A 22,882-nucleotide genomic window follows, 5' to 3' on the forward strand; every position below is an offset into this window, starting at 1 on the left:
GAAGGTCGGTAGTTCAGCACTTCGAGACCCGAGTTGCCGCATGACGGAGTGAGCTCCCGTCTCTAGTTCCAGCTCCTGCCAACCTAGCAGTTCGAAAGCAAGAAATTGAAAGTAGATAAATAGGTACCGCTTCGGTGGGAAGGTAATAGCGTTCCGTGCACCTTGGTGTTTAGTCATGCCGGCCACATGACCACGGAAACATCTTTGGACAGCGCTGGCTCTTCGGAGATGAAACGGAGATGAGCACCGGAATCCTAGAATCGGATTCGACTGGCTTTTGAGCAAGGGAACGTTTACCTTTACTAATGTTTTGAAATTCTAGCTTGGGATGAGTTTTTACTTCCACATAAGCAAGAAATGCGAAAGCACACTCATTCTTCTGATGGGTGCTCTATAAAGGCCTAACAAATGTATTATTGTATTTTACAGGTCTAGCCTACAAAATAATTATATAGGAAAACCAAGGAGCGTCCTCCCTGCAGAACAATTTCAGTTGACAGAGCACCTCATCCAACTAACCAGCAAGTTTTTAGACTTTGTTATTCCAGTATTTTGACTTATTTTGGTTTTTGGGAAAGCTATCACCATGAATTTCTTGCGAAGGCGCTTCTCAGACAGTAGTTTTGTGGCCAACTTGCCAAATGGTTACATGATGGACCTTCAGCGTCCTGATAATTCCACCAGCAATCCCGTTTCCCCAGCAACAGAGAGGAGGCAGCAGCCCTTGCAGCCACCTCCTCCTCTTTCTTCTGGTACCAGCATCTTCAGCTCCATCTCCAGTGCCATGAAGCAGACCACGCAAGCAGCGGCAGGACCGACTGAGCCGACAGCAAGCCCCACTCCTGTTGTCCAGCAGAAACCCCAAATCCTCTTAGTAATTGATGATGCACACACAGATTGGTAAGTATCCACACAGTATTTTCTTAAGGAAGGGGAAAATCCTGTTTCAGTAAGGTTTCTGGGTCTTAAACGAGCAACAAGAGGCTGCAATCACACGCGCCTTTAGATCCGACATAGATGCAAATGCCTGATGGATCTAAAGGGCATGATCAGAGAGCAACATCAGGAAAGCGTCCCGCAGTCACTGGCAATCCATGCTGCTCCACCACAGAAGCAGAGTTAAAAGACAACGGGGAAAGTCCAGCTCTTATGGGTTCCGGCAGGCCATGGACGGACTTTCCTCTGTCTGATCATGCAAGCACGCACTCAGGCCATCAGGATGGTTCGATCATTCCATCCCAGCGCCGTTCCCCCCCCCCCAGAGTATGTGCATCATCGCATACTCTATAGGGGGCCCTCAGTGTGGAGGTGCGATTCCTCATTTATGTGCATGGGAAACAAATGGCAAAAAAAACCCTAGTCACCTTCAGTTGTGTCTGATCACACAGTGACACAGCTACATGTGTGTGATCTGGCAACTCCATGTCAAATTCCTCTGGAGGAAATAGCCTCACTTCCCCTCCGCCTCAACTGGTGCATGTGACCGCAGCCTGAGTGTTTCAACAATAAATACTGAGAATGTATGTATATAAGATGTAGATTGTGCCTGAGATTCCTCACAACTTTTAAAATCACGTTCAACATTTAAAATGTAGTATAACAATACCGAATCCGTACATGTTACCACAGATACTACAGCAGTAAACTAAGGACGAATTTACGATATCACATGTTTTATGTTGACATGAGAAACGTCACAAGGTGAAAAATCAGGTCATGGTTATAAAGAGCACGAGATCCTGGTAGACTGATACCTTTCAAAGTCCACTGAAGGGCTCGAGATGAACTCAAAGAGACATTCACATATAGTTCCTCTTGTCTGAGGGGAAAGGTAGAAATGTGATGGTTCCTTGTCCTTTCTGTGGATTATTTTGCTCTGTAGACTAAAAAGCCTGATTGTAGGAATGAGCAGGTTTACAGTATCACTTGTGTTTTATGTCTCCATGGGAAATATCACTATGTGTATCTTAGCTAATGGTTTCTAAGACGATTCCTATCAGTACAAATACAATTCCTGTAAAAACAATTTAAACGCATTGGGTTGGATTGAAAGGTTGGTTTCTGCTAATGGAAGGCACTTTTGTCAGTGGAATGGAGTTCCCCGGCTCCTCCCTCCCACTTTAGCCTTCCCTGAAATGCTGCTCTGGGGGGACAGGGGATCCTCATACCAGGAGGGGGCAAAAATGGGAGTCCACAATAAAAAGAGGATATTGCCAAATATCCCCACTTTATGCTGACAGAAGCCAACCTTAGATCTGACCCACCATATTCAATATAAAGAATTATTAGTATAAAAAGTATCAATGTTATAAATACATAATTTAAACATTAGGAGGAAAATAGGTATCCAACAGCAGATAATTTTTTTTGTAAAATATTGAGTGTGAGGTTACAGGTATATTTTTTATTAAACTAGAAGCCCCCTTCCTTTTAAAATAAGCAGGGGTTTATCCATTAAAATCTTCCCTTTATTTAATGATACAGCCTGGCCACCTCTAAAACCAGCTGACTTTTTGCTTGCTCCTAATAAATTCTTTGTATAAGTGAATCCCCCCCATTGTATAAGCATATGGAGCGGAGGTCCATCAGTGGCTATTAGCCACAAGGTATAGCTAGGGGCTCTGGGGCAAGTGATGCTCTGTCATCTTGGTGCTTGGGGGGGGGGCAACAGTGGGAGGGCTTCTAATGTCCTGGCCCCACTGCTGGACCTCCTGATGGCACCTGGTATTTCTGGCCACTGTGTGACACAGAGTGTTGGACTGGATGGGCCTTTGGCCTGATCCAACATTGGCGTCTCTTATGTTCTTACCAGAGCCAGCAATACAGATTACATAAATTTAGACATAATATTAACATGCATCCACGAGAATGTGCTTTACTTCTGTTTCTGTCCCTCTTTCTTCTATTTCATGCTGAATCCCACCTGCTGTTTTTCTGACTGACCAGCGTACCCCTTTTGAACTATTGCAATTGCATAAGATGAACACTAGGTGTCAGTCTATCATCAATGCTTTTGTCAAATAAAAGACAGTGGGATTCCAACATATTGCGAGAGAATAGTCCTGGACTCCTGGTTTGGGAGTTTTGCTTGGCTAAAGGTGGGTGAAAGTACTGTGAACATGGAGAAGATCCATTGATTCAGGATTTAAAATACATTTCTACATTCTTAAAAAATGTCTCCATCTTTCTGTCTCTCCATGAGCTGCCGGGCCTATTGGCAACTATGGAGAAGGTTCATACACCTCTGTATCAATAAGCAAAAGTAATATAATGCACACAAAATTATTCTTTAGCTATTATTACTTATTTAAAACATTTCTATTCTGCCTTTCCATCCAAACGGGGTTCCCAAGGTGGTGAGCATAAAAAAAAAAAAATTAAATTAAGCAGCAAAATGTTTAAACAATTCCTATATATATATATATAAACATACAAACACACATAACAGCACAACCAGGAAGGAAGGCCAATAAGAGTTACTGGGCGTATGCCAAAAACCCCAAAAAGTCTTTACCTGCTGGCAGAAGATAACAATCGAGGGAGACAGATGAATTTTCCTGGGGAGGGAGTTCCAAATTTTTGGTGACACGACCAAGAAGGCCCTTTCTCAGGTTGCTCCCTGTTTAGCCTCAGGGGGCAGGGACACCCAAACCAGGGCCTCTGGAGATGACTGGAGTGGATGAGTAGAAGGCGGTCCATCAGGTATGGTGGACCCCAAGCCATATAGACCAGCACCTCAAACTGAGCCTGGAAGAAAACTGGGAGCCAGTGTAGATGGAAGAAGACTGGAGTAGCATGGCCCCTACAACCCACTTCCATCAACCTTCTGGCCTAGAATAGATATGATGTTGAGATACACAATTCATTACCCCAATAGCGTTGTTGCTGTCACTCCTTGCATCCTTTTACCCCTTGTTTACCCATCCTCCCATCTTCTAGGTTTATTTTTAGCAGATAACTGTCTGTGCCATGATCCTATGTGACTAATGCCATATGTCCATATGGGGGGGAGGGTTGCTTCCAAACAGTAGTTCGTTGGACTGCATTTTAAAGTGCAAGGGAGTTTCAAAAGCAGTTTGTGGCAAGCCTTGGGCAGGAGGAGGGCTGCTGTTCAACAAAAATCAGAACGCTCATTGAGGGGTTACATGAAGTTCTTGGAACAGAAGCTCTCTGGGTGATTGTCTGCCAAAGTAATCTCTACAATACGGCTGCTTTGAAATAGAAGAGGGTTCAGAGCAAGGACCTCATGGTAATAATCTTGGTATTGTGTTGGGAGCCCTTTACCACCTCAGACAGAAGCGAGCCTGCAAGAACAAGGAAGAGGTGAACTTTGCTTGGGTGCAGGTGGAATTTTGGCAAAAAGGATTGACACTTTCCTTTTATGGATTCCTTCACGCTTGTGTTAAACAGCGAAGGCTATCAGTTCATAACCGAAGAGAATACAGTTGGAGTAGACTTTTGAGCCTGCAGGTGAGGCAGTATAGTGAAATCATTCTTTCCCTGATTCCTTTCTGTGCATTAAAAAAAAAAGTGAATCCAACTGGTGTCATGGTACGTTCTATGCTCTCTACCTCCCCCCCCACACACAAACACACTGCCCCCAGAGATGCATTTTTTGAAAGCAAGGATACCTGTGGTACTGGAAGGTTATAAATATGAAGGGGGGGGTGGACAAACTACAGAAGTGTATTCACAGCAGGAGGACATGAGGAAATGGAATGGCAGAACTCCATGTTACTGCAAGCCAGCCAAATCCAGGCGCATGATTTCATCCAGGAGGAAAGCGTCCCACCTCTGGCAATTTCCTTGCCCAGATCACTGCTAAGTAAAATCAAGCTTCAGCTGGAGTGAATTTCTCAAACAAAATTTAGAGCTGCCACTGACGAACCCCTATCTGCAGCCAAAAGGCCTCTTCTCTGTCGACTTTCCTTATAGCAGCTTATGTTGTTTATCTCTACATATCGGTAGGAAGAGCTTAGTGTACCTTTTCTTTGCCTGCATTCATCAATTGCTTCCACTCTCTTCGGAGCAGTTCCTTGTCTAAATTTTCAACTTTGCCACTGACACCAGTTATTTTTTTAAAAAAACAACTTTTTCCATATCATGGTAAATTCCACATTGTATCTTGTTACTGACTGAAGACGTAAATCTCTCCCGCTGAAATTAAATAATGGGACCAAACATAATGTTCATTTAGCTGCACTGCGCCCTTGATCTGCAGTCAAAGAATTTGTATATGGCAGATGTATTTACTGAAATGTTAATAGATTACCTTTATTTGCTATAGCAAAGTCAAGATGGTCTGCAAAATTTTTTAATAATGTTTATTGAAAGACAGAATTTCAGCTTACATATATACCAATCCATACAGATAGTTAAACCTATTAATCAAATATTGCCATGAGTTCGGATACAATTACAATAATGTATGCAACTAAAACATTGATAGTGAGTACAACTAGTACAATCGAAAATCCTTATCAGAATCATCACCTTATATCATTAATTTATGGCATCACCAAATTGAAAAGAAGACGAGAGAAGAAAAGATTACTCAGACCTAAAAATATATCCTCAGATATGTAGCCATTCTGTATAGCTGGGATGTGTTGGTAGTATGCCGTGTTCCTGCAAATGACAAATAAAAACCACATAATAGATAGCAGATCAGAAGGTAACTCAGTGTATGGTTTTTTCATATAAAAGCCTATGGTCTAAATCAGGGGTGTCAAACATGCAGCCAGGGGCTGGATCAGGCCCCCGGAGGGCTTCTATGAGGCCCGCAGTGGAACTGGCTGTCTTCTGCTTCTTCTTCCAGTTCTGCTGCTGCTGCGTCATCATCGGTTTGCAGCTTACAGATACACACCTGAACAGCATACTCAAGATTGCAACAGCACAGACATTTTGATGCAATAATTCAGAGCAAGAGGTGTCAGTTATTAGATACTGTTAAATAAACAAAATATTGCAAGAGTGCTAATGTTTTAAGCATGTTTTTATTTTAAGTAAAAAAAAACCTTTGTGTTTGTGTCCTTTATAAAGTTTATATCTCCGCTACCTGGCATTACATTTTATGACACACATGACCCAGCCCAACAAGGTCTCATTTATGTCAGATCCGGCCCTCATAACAAATGAGTTCGACACTCCTGTTCTAAATCATCGAAACTTGCTGTCAAGGAGCTTTACAAACCAGGATTGCTTCTACACAGAGCTCTTACAGTTTATTCCCCCCCCCAAAAAAAACCCCTGATTTAATTTGGCTTCCATATAATGTTGTGCTTCCACCAGCCTTCAGCATTTTCCTCAGCTCCACTGCAGTTTGCCCCAAACCTGCTTTGGAGTGATCTTTTCTGGAAGATCCAAGAATTTCTGCACCTGCTCACAAACATCTGGCACCACATTTGGCACTATTTCCCCTCCCATCTGTCATTCCCCACCCCTCCTGCCAGTGGGATTTTTGCCATTTAAAATATATGTATGTTTGTTGGGGGGGGGTGTAGGTTGTATGTCTATTGCTATAGTGATAAAACTCTGCTGGTTTGGGGGAAATTGCAGACAGTGGGGGGAAGCACAGATTAATTTTTTTATATAGATACATTTGCAGTGGAAATCAGAGCAGAATGGCGAATAGCCTTCAGGTGGAAGCAACCAAGTCTCATTTTTAAAAAAGCTCTCAAATAAAACTATTTTACAGAATAAAAGTCAAAAATCGAGCAGAGAGGTTAGTGCAGCAGTGGTCAGTGTGTGACACAGGTAGCATCCATGGTTCAAGTGGCAGGAATTTCTGGTGTGCCTGAACCAGCAGGCATGTCTTTCTAGGCCAGCAGAGTTCACACTGCAACTGACTCAGGGTATTCTGGAATGCTGAGTAGGAAGGAAGTGACTCCATCGTAAATGTCATGGAAATAGCTTCTTCTGCACCCATGTGCCTTTGTCACCATCACTGTCCACTATTTCTAAGAAACAATAAGGCAAGGCCTCTGGGATGCTGCATAAGAGCCCTAACCCAGTGATCCCCAATTTTGCTCAAAAACTACCCTGGTTCCAACTGGAATAGATTATTCTGATCAAAGGAAAAGGAAGGGCACTGAGTCTGCAGCATTGGTGGCAGCTGATCGTTGGTACCTGAGCAGGAAACAAGTCCTGGTATTTATATAAATAGCCCCCTCCCCCTTGCAGCAGTGCCGAGATTAGAGTTTCCATCAAATTTAATCTCCATTTAAAGGTCCAGGCAAAACAGGGAACAGCATTTTAAAGATCCAGAGCCTGGCGTGCGGAGAGAAGGGACTCCCGCCTCCCTTCCTCATGCCATTTTCCCAAGCCGAAATGGGGAGTAATTTGAGCCATTAAAAGCTGCACATGCATATTCCAGGACAAATTTGGAGGTTTGTGTTTGAGCAAATTTCTGTGGATTTTCAAGGAAAGCTCGTGAATTTCTGCGGGAGGCGGGATCGTGCTTCGATGGCTCAGACCTATATCCCTGGTCCTATTAATCACATGTCATATTTATGTCCACTGGTTCATGGAACTTGCCCAATGCATACAGGTAAGAAGCTGACCATGAAAGCAGAGTAGAACCTTTCAGATTCTGCCAGGATGCAGTCAGCATAGCTGTCTATGCAACTACTAGGAGCTGGAAACAAAAAAGAACACCACTGGCAAAAAATAATGCACAAGCAAGTAAGCAAGTATATAATGATCAAATAAGCATAACAGCAAGTATAATATAAATCAAATAAACATAACAAGTACGATATAAAATCAATAGGCCAAAGTGCAATAATAAATCATAATAGAAGCAAGTCACAGTCTTTCCATGTGTCTACTCCAGCATAGAAGCAATATCAAAGTCCAAATTGGAGTGCAATTCATCAAATTTTCTGAGCCATAAAAAGCCGACGCGTAATCCGGATGCCTGTTGCCGCGTTTCGAATAATTCTTATTCAAGCATGGCTCCTTGACTGACCATTCTGGCTTAGTGTTTGCCAGCTTTTGAGACTGGGTCTCATTATAGCCATGCTTCTATTATGATTTATTATTGCCTATTGATTTATATCATACTTGTTATGTTTATTTGTTTTATATTATACTTGCTGTTATGCTTATTTGATCATTATATACTTGCTTACTTGCTTGTGCGTTATTATTTTTTGCCAGTGGTGTTCTTTTTTGTTTCCTGCATTGTACACTGGCTTCCCCCCTCTTTTTTGACTACTAGGAGCTGGGCTGTTGTTTATATCAGTAGATTGTGTTATTTGCACTCAGCTGTGTCTGAAATGAATTCTCACATTGGATACAGTCTTGAAACTGCCTTATGATGAGGGATCTATGTCCCACCTCTCCTGCTCTCCTTAGCTTTGTAAGGTTCCTAAAGTGGGGAGAAGGTTAACAGCTGCATATCCCAGATGGCCACATTTGGATTAATCTAAACAGAGCAGGCAAAAATTGCAAACAGCACACATTTTTTCCCACAATAGTGACATGCTAATCAGGCTATGTGGACTCACAGAAAGATCATGTAACCCTGGGAGACAGAAGAAGATAGCAGATGAAATTTGCTAAATGCGTAATGATATGTTGGGGGGGGGGAGTTGTACTCCATTAGTTATTGCTGCATAGGAGGAAATATGTCTTGGAATGCTTATAAATAGCTGCCTGTGTGCCAAATACCAACTTAACATAGGCTGTAGGGTGCCAACTACTTTGTGGCAAGTTAGCATCTTCCCAAAGCTTGTGCCAATGTTGGTGCAGCAGTAGCTCTTTGTCAGGGTCCACCATGTGTAAGAACAGTCAGTAGGAGTCAGTTTGCATTTTCATGCAAGCCAAAAAAAGAATACAGATTTGGGATCTCTTTCCTTTTTAGCATTGTTTATACATTATCCACCTGAGAAAGTCAAGAAACAGATCAACATAGCCAGAATGGTACCCAGAGAAAACCTGTTGCAGGACAGGCCCAAAAGAGACAATAACAGAACACCACTAGTGGTCACATACAGCTCTAAATCTAAACAGGTCAATACATCATCAGTGACTTACAATCTCTACTGGATAATGGCAGTTCTCTTTCACAAGTACTGGGGGGGGGACCTTTTCTTGCTCACAGACAGCCCCCCAATCTCAAACAACTCCTCACCTACAATAATGCAACATCTAATTTGAACATGGACACTGGTACCAGAGCTTGCAATAAACCCAGATGCCAACATTGCTGCCACATATACCCAGACAATACAATCACTGGACCTAACAACATCAACTACATCATCTCAGGCTTATTCACATGCTCATCTTCTAACATTGTATATGGCATTAAATACCAACAATGCCCTTCAGACAAACAGGTCAAACCCTGTGCCAAAGGATAAATGAACACAAATCTGACATTAAAAATCACAAAACTGAGAAACCTGTAGGAAAACATTTCAGCCTCCCAGGGTACTCAATGGAGAAATCAAAGTAGTTGTTTTATTGCAAAAGAATTTCAGAAACAGACTAGAACTGAAGATTGCTGAATTACAAATTATTACAGCACTCAGGACAATGGAACCTCCTGAGCTTAACAAAGGTATTGGCTTCTTATCTCACTACACACGCAAACTCACTTAGTTCTCACTTATACCCAGGAATTAAACTTTGTTGGTCTTAAAGGTGCCACTGAACTCAAACTTCATCCCCACATCTGTTTGTTAACTCTTGTATGTGTATGCTAATTTACTGTCATTCACAGATCTTACCAACCACCTTAATCCAATCTCAGCTTTAATCACCCAGTTACATATGCATCTTGACTCTAATTAGCCCTTCCTGGCAACTAACCCCCTCTACCCTCCCTCGACCTATAAGTAATGGTTGAGGAAATTCTGTTTCTCTGTACTGGAAGAAGTGTGCTTGCACACAAAAACTTATGCCTTGAATAAAATTTTGTTAGTCTTAAAGTTGCCACTGGACTCAAACTTTATAAATGCTGTTATCTTGGAAGCAATTTCAGAAGTGAGAGTGAATTTATATTAAAGCCAATGCTGGTTCTACATTCTTGTTACAAGCAATTTCAGAATATAAGCCTGAAAATACCCTTATGGGAGCAGTCCCTCCCCCTCCTCTTTACAATATCCATAAAAAACAATTTGGTGGCTGTAATGCTGGACAAAGTTATCTTTGCAGATGACTGGAGTCACAACTGTATCACAAAATTTCTGGATGTAATCAAAGGATCGCAGAGAGTTCAGATAAGACTGTCAGAGTGACATGATAAGAGGCACACTTCTCACATAACTGTGCAGATTTTCACAGCTCTGTTGTTGCCACTTGTATTTATATTTTTATAGTGTATACTTAAAGCACCTTGGGATCCAATCCTCTTGGCAGAAAGGTGACCAAGAAATGTGAAGGATTAGCATTGATACAAAAATAGACATAAGGGGTCTGGAAAATATTCCCTCCTGGGTTATAAATACAGTCATGCGAGTCAAATTTGGGAGCCTTAATTACTTTAACAGAGTCTCCTTAAATGTACTGTGTTTAACCCTACAGTGTCTAACTTTGGAATAGCCCGGTGACATTCTTTCCATTGGACTGATGAAAAGAAGTATGCCCATTTTATGCAGCAAGGAAATGGTTTATAATGTGGTATTAACTGAGCACAGAGGGCTGGTTGATGCCCTTCTGCTCCTAGAATTCTAAATTATTATGTTCAGGGTTTTTTTTAATGTACTGCAGTCCAACTATTTTAGGTTGATATTATAGATTTGTTTATTTGTTATTGCATCATGCAACAATTATACTTCCCAAATCCAAAACCTGATCACCCAGTCACAGAGTTGTTCATCTTCAGTCTTCTGTGCCAGTCCCAATTTGGAACTGCACACGCACAGGCCTACCACAGAAAGGAAATTTCTAGCTTAAAAACACCAGAGGGGGCCACTCTCCCCCACAGAATGCTGCCAACAGTATTTCCCTCCTAAACTGTCAAGTGCTCTGAGGGAGCAGTCGGTGTCCCCTTCCTTTAGTCCCTCTCAGCTGCAAAGATAGGATCTTCCTAGCCCTTCATCCTCAGAGTTGGTTCACCTTTCAGTTTCCCTACAGTTATCTCTGAGGTGTGTACAGGTAATCACACAACCCTGTTTAAACTCATGCCAAACAAAAACACAGAGCTATTATATGAACTAAATGGATCCCTCAGCTTGGATCCACTGATAATTTCTACTCTCTGATCAATGGGCCAGAAATTCCCCACCTGCCCCTCCTGCTGCAGCCTCAAATGTGCCCCCATGCTTCTGTTGAGGAGCAGGGAATCCTCAGGAATAGTATGAGGGGAGAGCTGGAGTCTGCAGCCGGAAGGAGGAATTGGTGAAAATTTATTTAGGCATTTTCTATTTATTCAGACATTTTCTACCCTGCCCTCCCTGCTAGCAGGCTCAGGGCGGCTTACAAGGGGCATGAGCCCATACATAAAACCAAAGAAGACAATAAAACCATTAATAATAATAACAAGATGGTCTTGAGTGGTTTTGATGGTATCCTCAAATCCTCCCAATTGGGGTGACACTGTCCAGTAGATAGTTCAAGCCAATCCCACACTGTCAGTGCCATGCAATTTATGGCGGAACTTCCAAGGGCGATTCCTAATCCCGATGGAATCGCCACCATTGGTGGTGGTGGCAGCGGCGGCCCCTATGTGAAAGCCTGGCGGAAGAGCTCTGTCTTGCAGGCCCTGCGGAACTGCATAAGGCCCCCTTCTTTGCCCCCTTCTTTTTCCAGATGTCTTCCACTGAATCCAAGCACTGATTGGAGCTAATTTCTTTAATAGGTACAAACTCAATATACTTTCGTAACTGGCAAACAATGAACATGATCTAAAAATGCAGTTATTTTTAATTTTTTGTTTCCTTGTTTGGGATATTTCTATGCCGCCTCTTCAGACTCCTGCTTGAAGCAGCTTTCAGTCATGTAGAGGTGTGTGGTAGAGTTGCCAACCTCCAGGTGGTACCTGGAGATCTCCCACTATTACTATTGATCTCCAGATGATTAAGATCAGTTCCCCTGGAGAAAATGGCTGCTTTGGAGAATGGACTCTATGGCATTATACCCTGCTGAGGTCCCTCCCTTCCCCATACCCTCCCCAGGCTCTATTCCCAAATCTCCAGGTATTTCTCAACCCAGAGCTGGAAGCAGGGGTCGTTTCGTAGAAAAAGAGCTAGGGGAACTCATTAGCATAACTCATTAGCATATGCCACACCCCCTGACATCAGGGGGCCCAGCGGTGGATCTGCAAGGCCAGCGGGAGTGCAAGGAAGCCCCGCCAAGGCGCTCCCTGGCCCCAGGCAGGCAGGGGTGGGGAGAGGCGGGGAGGAAATAACTTACCCTCTCTCTTCTCCTGCCTCCTCCTGGCTGAATGAGGGCCGGAAGCGGGGTGGCCGGAAGCAGGGGGCGGGGCTTCATTGTGTGCCCCGCCCCCGCACCTCACCCAGGGGAACTGCGATCCCCCGCGACCCCCCCCCTGAATCGACCTCTGGCTGGAAGCCCTAATGATGTATCACAGGCACCCAGTTTGCTCATTAACAACCTTGCTCTAGTCTTGCAAACTGAGGCCTGTGGCTTCTTTTATTGAGTTAATCCATCTCATGTTGGAACTTCTTCTTTTCCTGCTGCCTTCAATTTCTCCTAGCGTTATTGTCTTTCCTAGTGACTCTTCTCATAATGTGACCAAAATACAATAGCCTCAGTTTAGCCATTTTGGCTTCTAGGAAGAGTTCAGGCTTGATTTGATCTAGAACCCAATTATTTATCTTTTTGGCAGTCCACGGTATCCATAAAACTCTCCTCCAACACGACCTTTCAGTTGAATCAACTTCAATTTGTAGCTGACAGTATCAGATCAAAATTTAAATACCTAATTTAAGCTCGTTAGCAGACAATTTACACAGTAGTTGTATACCCATAAATACAATGGATCAGAGGTGAAACTGAATCTGGTCTGACTTGAAAATAAACCATCCCACTTCTGCCGCCGCCCCGCCCCCTGGCTTCCATCTCTGCCTAGGAGTAAGTCCTTAGTATTGCAAGGGGCATAGCCTCAGGAAATGAGTTGCTTTTGCTATAACAGTGCACATCACTGTGTACACCTTTTTAAAGCTGAAGTGGATTTATAGGGCTGACCACCTGCTAAAGTGGTTCATGGCCATGAGCCATAATGAGAAAACAGGTATAGTTGCAGAGGAAATCCAGCCAGGTTTCCTGAGACCTGTAAGTGAACCCGGGTTGACCTTTAGGAAATGTAGTGTGATTTATTGTTCTTGTATGGCTTTCAGGTTAACCTGTTCCAAAAGATCAACGGATGGCTTCCATAAAAAACAGATCTGTAATAAACATTTCCCATGCTCTGCAACAAACTACATGACACTCTGCCATGCCACCCAGCTTTATTAAGGGTGAATGGGCCAACAATGCACTAATTTGAATACTGTACAAAATAAAATTGTTGCCCCACATGTTACGCAAAGCTGTTATTTAAAGAGCATCTGGGATTTTGTGGCTGGAAGAAATGTGAATATGGGGCAGGTCCTGTGGGAGAACGGAACACTCTGTGAAGGGCTGGCCCTGGAACAATAGACCGGAAAACAATCAATTGTAATACTGGTTTATTTACTGATATATTTCCTTTTCAGGAAATGTTATTATCTTTGGCTTCCCTTCCATGAAACAGGATAGATAAACGTGAACACGTTTCCTTTTCCACACAAAGAATTCTCTCAGCCAAAGATGGACATTATCCATCACATGCAAAGTATTTCCATCCAGGCTAGCAATGAAAGAAGTAAGACTATTGGTCCATTTAGCCTCTATGTAATTCTCCATTGTTTTCCCCAGTCTTGGCAACCTGAGCTCACTGAACCTGATATATATGGTATTGAACCTACTGCTGCACCGTGGCCCTGTTTCCAAACATGACTTAATGCAACACAGAAACAAAGAGACAATGACCACGTCCATTGTACAAAGGAAAACGTGCCTCCAGTAGCAGTGCTTTGCTCATCAGCCCTTGGCTATAATCTGACTCATAATACTAAACAGAGGAAGTGGCCATTCTTTCTGTCCTTTCCCACCTCCTTGCAGCCTTCTGCTCATTTTCTAGCTGATCTTTTTGCAGCCTCCAGTCCTGCCCAGACATGAGGCCTGTTCCAAGCATAGGGACTGGGACTGGGAGGCACCGTTCTGCAGAGGTTCTGGTCCTACCTCAAAGATTGGTTTCAGAGTGTGGTGCTGGGGGACTGCTGCTCTGCCCCTTGGCCTGTGGGCTGCGGGGTTCCCCAAGGGTCCATCTTGTTCCCCATGCTTTTCACCATCTATCCAAAGCTGCTGGTAGAAGCCATCCAAAAATTCGGGCTGAGTTGTCACCAATATGCAGTAACACTCAGCTCTATCTCACACTACCAGCAGATCCCAGGGAGGCTGTAGAAATAGTGAACAGGTGCCTGGAGGCAGTTTTGGAAAGGATGAGGGCTAACAAGCTGAAAACTAATCCCAACAAAATTGAAGTGTATTGGTGTGGGGAAATGGGTTATCCCCTGTTCTGGATGAGGCTACACTTCCCCTAAAGGAGCAGATTCGTATCCTTAGGGGGTGCTCCTGGACCCAAGCCCCCAGCTGGATAAATAAGTGGCGGTGATGGTCAGGGGTGCCTTTTACTGGCTTTTGCTGGTGAGCCAGCTGTGGCCCTTTCTGGGCTGAAAAATTCTTGCCACTGTGGTCTTTGCTCTGCTAACATCTAGGTTAGATTAATGCAATGCACTCTACACAGGACTGCCCTTGAAGACTGTCCAGAGGAATTTGTGGAAAGGTTGGGCCACCTGTTCCCAGACGACAGTAGCCCAAGTGGATGTTATTGCGGCTCAGTAACAGGGAGCTGCTGCGGCGTGGTATGTGGGGCTGCACAACGCGCGGGGCCTGGAGCTAGTGAACTTGGACGCTTTTATGTGGGCGTTGCATGCCCAATTCGAGGATCGGAATGCTGGGCCCAAGGCACGGGCATTCTTATGCACCCTGAAGCAAGGGAAGCGGTCTGTGAGAGAATACTCATTGGAGTTTAAATTGCATGCTGCCAAGGTTCAAAATTGGCCAGATCAGGTCTTAGCGGAGTTGTACCGGGTGGGGTTGAACCCGGAGATCCGCGAAACGGTCCTGCGTGCAGTAGACCCGATTTCCCTCCCTGCATGGATGCAAGAAGCGGAGAGTGCAGAGGCCCGACTGAACACCCTACACCTAGATATTGCAGCGGCGGGGGTAAGCCGAACCCCCCCCCAACTGAAGGTGAAATCTACACGTCCGGCTGAGTCTACCAGAGAGCAGCGGATGAAACAAGGGTTCTGCCTTAAGTGTGGGGAACGGGGACATTTCGCGGCCGATTGCGGGGGATCGAGTCCGAGGAAATTGGCGCAAGCAGAGCCAGCCAAGGCACGGCCTGGCACACCAGCTAAGAAACCTGCGGGGAAGCCTAAATTCGCCAAGGCGCTACAAGTCACCCTGGAAGAAATTGGGGAGGAATACAGCAAGGACGAAGGCAACGAGCCGGCGGGAAAAGGCCAGGTCTTGCTATGAGCGGCGCGGAGCAGCAGGGCCGGATCCCGGAGGCGCCAAAAGCAGTGAGCAGCTACCCCCCTCTGTTTTTCGTGACTGTAACTATTATTAACCACACGCAAGGAACTCACATCTGTGTGAGGGTACTTATTGACTCTGTGTGTGGGAGGGACCTCATCAAATGGATGGGTCCATGATGAAGGAGCCATGTGAGTTCGAGACAGTCCCGTTGCAGGTGGGGACGGGGGATCACTGGGAGGAACGTCCATTTATGATCACCCCCGCAGCCAGATTTCCGCTAGTGTTAGGGAGCCCCTGGCTGCATGTGCATGACCCTTACATTTTGTGGGATGAAGGGAAAGTAAAGTTCATCTCCCCTCGGTGCCAAGAGCACCGCTGGAACTCACAATGGGGTTCCCAACCTGCTGTCTGTGGTTGTTTGTTTAAAATGTTCCCAAAAAGACAGACAATATAACTAAAGGGCACAGCAATCAAACTACATCAATTTACAAAAAATTGCTGCAACAGTTCAAACATTCACAGATTGAGGACAATAATGTATTGGCATTTCCGTGTTGTTTTAATCCAGAATTCCTTTTTTCAACAGGTCAGGACATCAGGTCACTGAAGTGCTTACGAACTTCCTCGAGCTTCAATGTTCGTTTCGAGGCAGTCTTTATCAAAATTCTGTTTAGTTGTAATTCTTTCACAAAGTAATCCAATATTTACGAAGTTGACACATTCCGAATGGCTAAGAATAGCTCCCAAGTTACAAGTTACAAGTCCCAAGTCCGCTAAAAGGAACTATTTGTAACTTGGGAGCTATTCTTAGCCATTCGGAATGTGTCAACTTCGTAAATATTGGATTACTTTGTGAAAGAATTACAACTAAACAGAATTTTGATAAAGACTGCCTCGAAACGAACATTGAAACTCGAGGAAGTTCGTAAGCACTTCAGTGACTTGATGTCCTGACCTGTTGAAAAAAGGAATTCTGGATTAAAATAACATGGAAATGCCAATACATTATTGTCCTCAATCTGTGAATGTTTAAAATGTTCCGCCATAAGGTTTAATTGAGCTGTAGTTCCAGAGAGGGGCCTGTAGGGGTATCACCCACTGGGTTGAATGGGGCTTCCTCATTTGCTGGACTACAGTTCCCAGCTGCCCCAAGGCAGAAAAAGGTGGGAAAACAGGGACTGTCCCAATCCGCGGGGTGGCATCAATATAGACTGCAGTCCATCCAGGGAGGAGGCCGTCTTCATCCTCCAGGAGGTTAGGAAAGGCTCCTGCTGCCTGTGCTGACCAGGCTGTCCAGGCCACAAGCCAGAGACGTGGGGGATCCCTGGGAGGCAGCAGAAATTCAGCCACTCCATAGTCGACTGGACTGGGGAATGAATGGAAGTTTCCCTGCTCTCTTGGGCAAGGGAGAGGCTGGAGCACAGAGCCAGAGGCTGGTGTGTAGGAAAAGAGGATGGCATTTAACCCCTGTAGATTTATGCCTCTGTGGGTTCATAGTGTGTCCTTACTCCTACAGCTGTGCCTTATTTATTTAGTGTGTGTGTGTGCTCCATAACTGTGTAAATAGTTAGATAAATTCTTTTATTTGGGCTAATAATCTGTGTTGTGCTCTGACCACATAGTCTCTCCCGCTCTGCACAATAACAAAGGGAGGGGGTAGCCCAAGGAGGCAAGGAAAGGCCAGACCTTTGGGTTGCCAACTTTCCAGGGATCCCCCAAAGATTGGGGATTCCATCTCCAAATAGGGAGATTCGGCCAGAGGGTCTCAGTGTCCCTCTAAAAAGGCAGTGACAATTCAGTGAGTGGTGGCAGCGAACTTAAGGGGTGAGATACGCCCACAGAACAAGGGTGGAAGGCGAACAGCTGAGTTGTTAATTCAGACAAAGGAAGGAAACCCTTTGCAGGCCTTTGTGAGGAACTCATTGGGGCCAGTCTGGCTAGGGTTGCCAGCTCCAGGTAGGGAAATTCCTGGAGATTTTCTGGTAGAGTCTACGGAAGCCAGGGTTTGGGGAAGGGAGAGGCCTCAGCTGAACATAATGCCATAAAGCCCACCTTCCAAAGCAGTTATTTTCTCCGGGGGGTGGGGAGAGATCTGTTGTCTGGAGTTCAGTTGTGATACCTGGTGATATTCAGGCTCCACCTAGAGGTTGGCTACCCTAGGCATAGCCATTAGTGCTTCAGAGCGGGGTCTCTGAGTTCCAGGTTCTTGCTGTAGAAGCTGAGTGGGTGATTTTGGACCAGTCACAGACTTTCAGCCTAACCTACCTCACAGGGTTGTTGTGCAACTCAAAAGGTCCAACTGCTCTCCAGATGGCAGAGATCAGTTCCCCTGGAGAAAATGGTGGACTCTGTGTCCTTATACCCTGCTGAGATGCCCCCCCTCCATGACAACCAAGGTGATGTGGCAGTCAGGGATTCAGAGCACGGTGGGGGGCTGCTGGTGGGGGGAGATGGACAGCTGATCAGTGAGGGGGAAGTGAAGGTAGGTTGATACTTGGCTGGGAAGGAGATAGGGTTGCCAACTCCAGGTGGGGAATTCCTGGAGATTTGAGAGCTGAAGCCTGGAGAGGGCGAGCCCTGGCTGATGACGATGCCTCGAGCGCATGAGGCGGGCCCAACAGGCTGGCCAGCTTGACCCGCCGGTGCCTCGACCATGCGGGAAGGGGGCCCGTTCTGACAGCCTTGGACTTAGGCGACCGGGGGGGAGGGGTCTGGGGTCTGCGGCCAGTTGCTAGCGCTAGTTGTCCATTCCTACAACGGGCCTGATTCCTAGTAGGCTATAATGTACTCCAAAATAGGCTTATAATAGCTTTATTATGGTAAGAAATCCAACAGTAACATTTCATACTTTCTTTCTTTATATATAATCTGTAGGAATAACAATGATTATGTCTGTATATTTATGATCCTTGCTTTATTTCGTAGTTTTATTTGTTTGTCTTAGTAATTCCCCTATTTCCCCCTTCCTAGTGTTTGTAGAAAAGCAATAAAAAAATAAAGACAAAAAAACAACAGAAAAATGCTGCAGCCTGAGTGTTGATTGGAGTAGGTTGTACAGACTATACCACTCCAGTATTGTTCCATCAACACTGATTTCCAATTTGTTTCTCAGCTCAATTCAAGGTGCTAGTATTGACCTTTAAAGCCCTTTACATCCTTGGACCAACATACCACAAGGACCCCTTTCTCCCATATAAACCTACCCACTCACTGTGGTCATCTTCGGAGACCCTCCTTTGGTTGCCCATACCATGTGAGGCTAGATGGGTGGTGACCTGAAAAAGGGCTTTCTTGGTCATATCACCAAAACATTACAGTTCCCTCCCCAGGGAGATTCATCTCTCTCCCTCTATTAGTGCCTTCCACCAATGGGAGAAGACTTTTGTCCAGCGAGAGGCTCCTTGCTCCTCACTGGGATTCTTCTGCCATGTTGGTAGTGATGTCATCATGCTAGGGCCATCGCACAGCAATGCATTCAGAGCAAAAACTCTATGGTAACCAGTGTTCACTCTAAGCTGAGTTAGTGTGAGCTAGCTCACAGTTTTTTACCCTCCAGCTCACACATTTCCATCTTAGCTCAGGGAGGATGGCTCCAGAGAAGACTAATTTATGCAGGAGCCAAATCACTTGCTCACAACTTGAATGCCAGTAGCTCACGAAGTAGAATTTTTGCTCACAAGACTCCACAGCTTAGAGGGAACATTGAGTAACCATAGAGTTCCCCTGAATGCTGGAGCGTCGACATGCTGATGGCCCCAGTGTCATCACATTGGCATGCTGCTGTTTGGGGGTGGGGCTTCCTCCACTGGCCAGCTGGGGACTAGGGTTGCCAAGTGAAATGTTCTTACCGGCGGGGGAGCCTCGCCGGGCTCCAGGAGCCGTTCTTCGACTTGCGCGCGCCGTCGAAGTGACGTGCGCCGTCGATCATGTTGAAGCTGTGGCCCCGATCATCGGAGCCATAGAGTTTTCCCTCCGACCATAGAGTTTTCCCTCCGACGATCGGGGCCACGCCCCCAACATGATCGACGTGGTTGCGTCACCTCCAGTGACGCAGCCACACTGTGCTTCGGGGGGCGGAGTTCCTCCCGGGGCCCGATTCCGTGGCGGCGGAAATCGGGCCTCCGAAGCGGGGGTTTACCCGCCACCCGCCCCCACTTGGCAGCCCTTCTGGGGACCCACCAGGGGGATGGCAACCCTATTGGGGGGCCTGATTAGGTAGAAAGGCAGCATTAAAAACATTTTCAATAAAAGAAATAAATAAACTGGTAGACAGAGAAACTGTGGTTGCCAAGCAATAGTGTAGTGTGTGTTTCTTTTAGAATCTGGTAGTATTTTCATTTTTCTTGTGTAATTGGGGTGGTGACATAGAGGGGTGAGTAAGGGATTTTGGAACGAGCGAGGCAGAAGAAGTTGAGAAGGATTCTGGGAATGGGGCCAACAAAGGAAGAGAAAGTTTGGAGTAGGTTTTCCTCTTTTCTTTCAGTACTTTCAACAGGTGTCTGAGAGGCAGCAAATCAGCGGATGAGCCCCACCCCAACAATGCAGCTCCAGGGGCAGAAGTGGTGTCATGAAGGGCTGCAAGATCCCCAGCATCCCAAACCTTCATACTCATGGGAGAGGGCTTGGCAATATAATTTTGAACCGCAGAATTGTTCCGTATGGTATCTGGGAATGTGTCTGGTCATAGACATGGCTTTGAAGAAGCAGGCCACCTACCAGATATTTTTTAAAAGTCAAAACTAACTATGGGCTAAACAAAATGTAATTCAGTTCAAGGTTCCACATTACTGGGATTATCCGTATGGCATCATTGCAGCGGTTCTTGATCCATGCTGCTTATTTTTATATCCTGGTTTCCACATGTTTTCTTGACCCATTAATTTTTGGCCTCTCACTTTTCCCTTTTTTCATTCTGTTGGAAGCAATTTTACTCCAATCTTTTTCTAGCGATCAAATTTGAGTGCTTCTGTTGGTTCCTCCCACTTCTGCTGACTGGACCATGACTGTGGAACAACCTCACCCTGACCTCTCCTTTCCCCACCTCAGTAATAAGGAATTTTTATCCCTTACATCTGCAATTTTTCAAGTAGTATCCTTTTTTACACACTCGCCTGATACCAGTCTATTACTATAAGAAGCTACAAGAGCTATCACTGCTTTTCCTTTGTGCTGGCAGCAACTGGTACCTTTTTCCTTCTCTGCCCTGAACAACAACAACAACAAAAACGTTTTTGCCATGGCCATTTGTTTTCTTGCACTTTCAGAAGCACAGGACCCCTCAGTGCTTTTTCCAGCCACTCAGTCTTCACTTTGTGCCTTTTGGCCTTGTTTTCTTGATATGTCCTGGACCCTAATTTTCCTCCACAGAAAGGATTTTTTCCCCTTGCATAGGCAAGTATTTTTAATTTAAAAAAATTCCCTGATAATGATATATCACTTTAAGTCTTTCCTGTGGCTTGATATCCAGTGCCCCACTGCCTTTACTATATTTTTTGTAGAAATTTGATATTATATTGGTTTGGGGAGGTGTTATCTTTCAGTTCTGGTGGGGCGTGTCTCTGAGCAGCCCCACTGGCCTACTTCATAGTTCTTGGCTGCTGGGTGGTAGATAGTGCCATCAAGTTGCAATCGATTTATGGCAACCCTGTAGGGTTTTCAAGGCCGGAGATGTTCAGAGGTGGTTCAAGGCAGAGGATGTTCAGAGACATTAAGTACAGCCGCTTGGAAGCAATTGACTGGATAGGTAATTTACTTCTATTTGCTTGCTGTCTTGCAAGAGGAAAACCTTTTAAAACCAGTTTGCCGCCTAAAGCATCCAAATACTGGGGGGTGGAGGACCTTAGAGTGGAGGACATTTTTCCATAGGGACACTTTGGCACTTCTCATACATGTGCCCCTCTTCTAGTAGTCTATTAATATAGCATGTGTGCAACAAAAGGGGGAGGGTGCTGAGATGCTGTCAATGATGACAACATCCTTGTTTAAAAAACCTGACTTTTTAAAGACATGTCTCTGAGAAAATAAAATGACGTAACAACTGCAAAAATGAAGAGAGACAGAAGGTGTGTGGAACCTCCATGCTCAACTCAAATTTGAGTTGAGAAATTCATGGATATTTGGTGGTGGAGCCTGGGGAGGGTGGGGTTTGGGAGGGGAGGGATCTCAGCAGTGTATAGAGTCCACCATCTGACAGCCATTTTCTTTTGGGGAACTGAACTCTGTAGTCTGGAGGCAGGGTTGCCAGGTCTTACCTGGCTGCCAGTGGGGGCTCCAGCTCGGATTCTTGGAGCTTCTGGCATGCGCGCAAAGCACATGCATCACAATGGCATCACCTGGAAGTGACATTATTGCATCGGGCATGTTGTGCAGGGGACACACTAGCATTTGGCAAAAAAATTATACGGTCGCCATACAGTTTTTAGCCAAATGCTAGAGTGTCCCCCGCATGATGCACCTAGGGTTGCCAAGTGGAAAAATCTTCTTACCGGGGGACTCCCGGTCCGCGGCTGGAGCGCGCACGCACATCACAAGGAAGTGACGTTATGACGACGGGCACACTGGGGGCGGGGCCACGACCATCCGAGGGAAAACCATAGAGTTTTCCCTCAGATGACCCTGGCCCCGCCCCCAGCGTGCCCGCTGTCATAACGTCACTTCTTGGTGACACGCACGCCGGGGTGGGGTTCCCCCCGGGGCCCGATCCGCTGGTGGTGGGGAAACGGGCCTGGGGGGGGGTTTCCCTGCCCCCCGGGGGGACTTGGCAAGCCTAGACGCGCCCGGTGGGATGACATTCCCCACTCCTCCACATGCAGCTGCTCGTGTGATTTTGAATCAGTTACAAGTTCTTCCAGAGCTGTTCTCTCACGAGCAGTTCTCGAAAGAGTTCTCTTAGCCCCACCTACCTCACAGCGTGTCTGTTGTGGGGAGGGGAAGGGAAAGGAGATTGTAAGCATGAAGGACGGGGTATAAATCTAATACTTCTTCTTCTTAAATTCTGATGTCATTAGCTTCCACTGGCAAGAATGGAAACTGGCTGTGTGGCATGTTCTTGGGAAGATGTTCTGAGAACCTCAAGTGTCCTAAAGACCTTTGTCAGCCTTGCTTCCTTGTTTATGTGCAACATGTCTCACTAACCTGTTAGTGTTCTTTGAGGGGGTGAACAAACATGTGGACAAGGGGGATCCAATAGATATTATTTACCTTGACTTCCAGAAAGCTTTTGATAAAGTTCCTCATCAAAGGCTCCTAAGTAAGCTCAAAAATCATGGGATAGAAGGACAAGTCC

At 45.3% G+C, this 22,882-nt stretch overlaps 1 protein-coding gene across 2 annotated transcripts in view; it reads left to right on the top strand.

The window, feature by feature from the left end:
* The first annotated feature begins 586 nt into the window (after positions 1-586).
* Positions 587-22,882, top strand: part of SYN3 (synapsin III) — a 290,629-nt gene continuing 268,333 nt past the window's right edge. For both annotated transcript variants that reach the window (XM_015427584.1, XM_015427582.1), the window contains exon 1: positions 587-900. In XM_015427584.1, the coding sequence (XP_015283070.1) occupies positions 587-900 (314 nt within the window). The remainder of the gene's footprint in view (positions 901-22,882) is intronic.

The sequence above is a fragment of the Gekko japonicus genome, unplaced genomic scaffold (assembly GCF_001447785.1).
Source record: "Gekko japonicus isolate JY-2015 unplaced genomic scaffold, Gekko_japonicus_V1.1 scaffold28, whole genome shotgun sequence".
NCBI classification, from domain to species: domain Eukaryota; kingdom Metazoa; phylum Chordata; class Lepidosauria; order Squamata; family Gekkonidae; genus Gekko; species Gekko japonicus.